At 39.4% G+C, this 5,583-nt stretch overlaps 1 protein-coding gene across 1 annotated transcript; it reads right to left on the bottom strand.

The window, feature by feature from the left end:
* Positions 1 to 1,063: 1,063 nt before the first annotated feature.
* On the bottom strand, positions 1,064 to 3,694 carry LOC131548603 (B-cell receptor CD22-like). The gene is made up of 8 exons (XM_058790046.1): positions 3,637 to 3,694; positions 2,804 to 3,151; positions 2,457 to 2,705; positions 2,122 to 2,364; positions 1,953 to 2,043; positions 1,726 to 1,771; positions 1,352 to 1,593; positions 1,064 to 1,263 (listed from the first exon to the last, which is right to left on the bottom strand). The coding sequence occupies exons 1-8, from the start codon at positions 3,692 to 3,694 to the stop codon at positions 1,206 to 1,208; spliced, it is 1,335 nt and encodes a 444-aa protein (XP_058646029.1). The 3' UTR covers positions 1,064 to 1,205.
* Positions 3,695 to 5,583: the final 1,889 nt, after the last annotated feature.

Raw genomic sequence — 5,583 nt, forward strand, 5'->3', positions numbered from 1 at the left:
TACAGAAACATCAGAGCCAGCGGCAAATGTCAGAAGGACTAGCCGAGGTTATGCTCCTCTCTTCGCACTGAGCGCCCGGTGATAGCGTGGAGCTCACGTCTCTGAAATGTCCGATATTTACACGGGTCCTACTTCTTGCCTTATCGTTCCGCAGACGTTTCCCTCTTTTGTTTTTTATCCGCCATCTCTATCTTTCTGTCACTCAGCTTGTCCGTTCACTGAACGCTCTCTTCTCCATAGCATGAGTAGACACGCCCCTTGCTGCTGATTGGCTACAAATTTGTTTTGGTACTCGGCCCCGACTATTGAAGCATTAGCCACCCAGTCAACAATTTGATCTCACAGCGATGTCACCATGAGCTCACAGGATATTGGTGATGAGGTCACAATGTGAGGTAACAGTGAGCTAAAAGTGTAACCTCACAGCGCCCTCACTGTGTGCTCATACTAATGTGAGGTCAAAGTGCACTCACTGCACAGAGACTAGGTACCCAGCATGCACTGCAGCATGAAGCTTTTGATTGTCACCATTGTTGAGATTCATACACTGATTCTTGATGTCTCTCTTTGTGTTTAAATGACACAGTAGTTCAAAATGTTTGTGTCTTATCATGCTTTTAAAATCCTTAATAAACGATTATGACACTGCTGGGGCTTATACTGTATAATCACAGAGCTATTATTAAAAGCTTTAGATTAATAACTCCTCACAAAGACTGCATACTGAATATAGGTGGTGGCTGTGCTGTTATCATCAGTAGCAAACCAATATCACCTGGTTGCAGTCTCTTTTTTGGTTTTCCTTGCCATAACAAATGTGCTTTACAAACACAGTTACAGCAGCCCCAAAAAACATAATGTTATAAAGTCAAGGGTCAACTAAAGCAAACACTACTCACCACGATGGTAACATCAAACAAAACAATAAAACATCATCATCTAAATCTGTTAATTCTCAATAAGGGCTTTTGTAGATGTCTGACAGAAACAAGAACCCCGCTCATCTTTTTGAGTTCACAATGAGCTCATATATTACTCACACTGTGAGGATCACCGTATGAGAATGGTGTGATATCACTGTGATCATCGCGTGATCTCACGTGTTGACTGGGCATAGGTGTAAGAGCACACAAACCAAAACATGAAGTGGAAACTCTTTATAAAACATGCATTAATACACAATAGAACATAATATACTCTGTCTCTCATTTGGTGCTGCTGTAGATCACTGAAAGCTCTTCCACAGTTTCTACATTTGATTGCCTAAATAACAAACAAACAGCTCAGATTAGATGATCGGTGCTGGTTAAGGTGGTACTGGTTAAATTAGCGCTGGTTAAGTTTTTCTCACCTCACGGCAGCATCAGGCTGATGAACTCTTATATCGTCATACTGACATTCATTGTCTTCTAGTCTGTTTGTCTCTTTCTTTCGGTGATGTTGGACAGTTGTGCTCTGCATCTCCTCAGTATCTCTGGATTCAGGAGTTGTTCCTCTGCTGGGTTTCACATTGGCATACAGAGCATCACTGGCTGTATCAGGTTCAGAAAGAGGCTCTGAAACTCTCTGTGACACGTCAGAATAGAGATCATTCTGAAATATGAGAGTGATAGAAGTGTAGATTGTCAGTCTACTGAAGTTTGTCTCAAATTCTTCAGGTCAATACCACACAGATGACATCAGACCGATGTTTTGATGTAAAATGCAGAGATTTTTCTGCTTTACCTGTTTGACTGTGAAATCTTCAGTTTTAACATCATGTTGTTTTCTCCTGTGATAATGTCATTAACAGCATTTAACAGCATTTAGCATTTAATTCTATTCAATGAACGTAAAATATGAATGCTGTTCTTTAAGATTACTATTAAATATAAATGAGTCATTGCCTGCTATATTAAACCTAGAGTGAACAAATACAATCACAGCTTTTTTTGTTTTTCCATTGAACACACATTATAAACCATATGATGATGATGATGATGATGAATACTCCTCCAGATGCTGCTGTGATCACAAACACATTCGTACCAACACCAAGATGAACTGAAAGATGAAGATCATCATAATTAACAAACTGATGAATGATGTGAAGATACAGGAGTGTGTTAATAAAAGCTTCACCTGTGACAGTAACAGCGTCTGATCTCTGAGATCCATGTTGATTGTGAGCCTCACAGTAGAAGCGTCCACTCTGTAGAGCACTGAAACTCTGTCCAGATCCAACAGCTGAGCTTTGATTCTCCTTAAACCAGCTGAAGTTCAGAGCAGGTGGGTTTGAATCACTGCTGCAGATCAGAGTCACTGAATCTCCCTCCACTATTTCACCAGATCCATTTATGAACACTGAGACGTTCTTGGGAGGGTCTATAAAGGATAAAAATAAAATCCTTAAATCATTTAATTCAAACACAATCTCCAGGTTTTTTTCCAAGAAGTACAAATGAATCTGTACTCACACGTGACGTTCAGATGAACAGCAGGAGAGATGTAAGTGTGTCCATGTAGAGCACAGCTATATCTGCCTGCATCCTCTCTTCTGACTGACTGCAGCAGGAGTTGATTGTTTCTGTCTCTTCTCTCAGTTAATGGCTGTGAGTTTCTGTACCAGATGAATGTTGCTCCGTCAGTCAGAGCGCAGCTGCTTTTACATGTCAGACGGACTGAATCTCCCTCTGTCACTCTCTCAGGAGACTCCACCTGAAGATCTGAACACAACACACACATTATATCTAGTGCTGCTGTCATACACTGATTATTATTCAACATAATGCACAGAAGAAGAGTGAAACCTCATCAAAGTCACCTGTGACAGCAAGAGTTACTCCTGGATGACCAGTCCATTTTCCATCAGGTTTATCAGTGATGAATCTGAAATAGTACACGTGTGCATCTTTCTGTGTCACATGACTCAGTCTGATGGTGCAGTTCTGCTGTTTATCTCCCAGATACTGAAGCCTCTGACTGTATTCAGTGTCATTAGATAGATCTGGAGACTCGTCACCCTTTATTTTAGGTCCTTTGGTCCAGAACACTTTCTTGACCTGATGTCCAGTAGGGTATGTATAAGTGCAGCTCATTATCACTGATGAGTTCTTTAGTGCACAGATGTGTGAATGACTGTAACTCACACCCCAATCAGCACTAGACGCACCTGAAACACAGAATTCATCTGGATGAATGTGTTGTTTTATTAGTTAAAACGGACCATTAACACTCATGAAAACATGAAAAGTTGTCAGAATATATTAATTATTATAAATGATCTCATTGTGATTTAATCAGTTGTAGGATGTTACAGAAATAAACACAGAAACAGAAGTAAAACTAGAGCAAATAAATCAGCCATGAACAATACACGACACTATAAAATAATGAAATAAGACTAAGAAAATAAAGCTGATTTTATTAAAGATCCAGTGACATTAAAATGTGAGTTTTGTGGCTTTTAGCTGACGTCTCGGTTCTGAATTTGTGAACGAAACACTTTCTTCTGAGAAAATGGCCATAAATATTCATGATCTGCACAGCCTAACTTCCTGTTTCAAAAGGAAGTACATCAACATTGCACAGAAAACTGCCCATTACTTTTGAAAATAAAATTAAATATTTTTAAAATGTGAATGTAGAGTAACTTACTGTGAAGAAGCAGAAAGATCAGAGGAAGACGAGAAGCCATTCTGACCGACATCACCATAAAAATGTATCTATAATACAGCATTAATTATCACTTTTATGCTAATAAACAGTATATGTAGATCACCCTAAACAGCTCTTAGTGTACGTAAGATCTTTGCACATCTGAAGATTATTAATGCACAACATCAGTGTGTAAATGAACTGATCATTGAGATGAACAGAAGATATTTCTCATGTCAGGAATCATGTGTTTTATGAGCTTCATCTACAGAAATAATAATCAGTTTTCATTGTACAAGTGTGTTTGTCTTACCGTGTTGAAGCTCATCATATCAACAGCAGCCAATGACTGACTGTTTTAACACATGCACTTTAGCTACTGGCTCTGTGTGTTTAACACTGTTTTAATGCCCAGCAGCGGAAACAGGTCTCTCCTTCAACAGGAAAATAACATTGCTGAAGTCAAACTAAACTAAAAATAACAATAAAATAGCAGTACAAGTTAATTTGAGCACATTTTCAAAAGATGTTTAGAGAACAGGACTGTGTAACCAGACTTTAGTTATTCGTTAAATTTATATTCTCTGAAAACTAACTGACAATTAAACAACTCTAGGCCATTCTGACTGAGAAAAGGCCTTATTTATAATAAAATAAATCAGTCTTTTTGGCAGTGAACTCTTTCAAAACTCTTTTGTCAGTCACATGGACAGCTTTGATGGTTCTGTCACGTGACTCTCGCTTCTGTAGAGTGACGGTCCATTAGAAAAAAGCAGATGATCAGATGATTTACTAAATAATGAGCAGAACTCAGATACATACCTACATACATAACTACCCGAGGAGGCTAACAGCATAAACTCCTCAGAATTGATATTCAAATGACGCAACATCCTTCGCTTCCGTCAGAAATGAAGCAGGAAATATAAGCAAACACATTCAAATAATGAGGTAAAGAACCGCTATTAAAGCAGACAGAGACTGAAGAACCAGAGGAGAGGCTGAATGGAATTATAATACAAACATATGAAGGACTTTGAACACAGTACAGGAAAAAACAACATACACATGAAGATGAATTTAGTGATTTACAGCTGATGCACATTAATGTTGAGGTCAGTAGCAGGAGATGGTGACCTCTGCTGGTAGTTTGAGGGTTTGAACAAACATGACCACAAATAAAACTGATCACTTAAGCTAAAAGGACATTTAATGCTTCATTGACTCTTCATTAATGATCACTGCCAATCATATGTGGCTCCGCCTACAGAGCTCAGGATTGGTTGCTTTGTGCGCCGCCTCTCACTGCAGCATCTTCCTGTTGATCTGAACACACAATCAGATGAAGAACTGAAGAGAGTTTATTGATTATATTGAGAAGAGCTGCAGGTTCAGACACTTACTGATGGATTCTCATGTTTAGGATCAAGAGTCGTGCAGGAGTCTCCAGGAGGTCTGGGATGAACGGTCTGTGTGAAGAGAGCGAGAGATTGGTCATGTGATCATCTGTGAAGATGATCTAACTTTTTAGCCGCATTTACACTGCATGGTTCAAGTGACCCAATTCCGATTTTTTCCTCCCATGTGGCACAGATCGGATATGGCCCACGACCATGTAAGCAGGAAAAAATCGCATGGATTCCGATATTCTTCGATCGGTTTCAGGCGTCATTCATATGTGGAAATAAATCAGATATGAATCAGTTACGTGCATTTGCGCCTGCAGTGTAAGCGGTCAGATCGGATATTCCCCTGTAAATGTGACTCCTACGTCATTGAAAAGTGAGTTTTTTTAAACATTTCGCGGTAGACATACCATGTCTACCATGTAGACATGTGTTCGTTTGTGTTAAACAAAAGGCGATCTGACGCTGAATGTGTTGCTTTTGAAATCACACTGAGTGCTCCTTGCTGCTGTTGTCAGTGACGGCGTCTCGTGCTCAGATG

This window comes from Onychostoma macrolepis, chromosome 01 (genome assembly GCF_012432095.1).
Source record: "Onychostoma macrolepis isolate SWU-2019 chromosome 01, ASM1243209v1, whole genome shotgun sequence".
Classification (NCBI taxonomy): domain Eukaryota; kingdom Metazoa; phylum Chordata; class Actinopteri; order Cypriniformes; family Cyprinidae; genus Onychostoma; species Onychostoma macrolepis.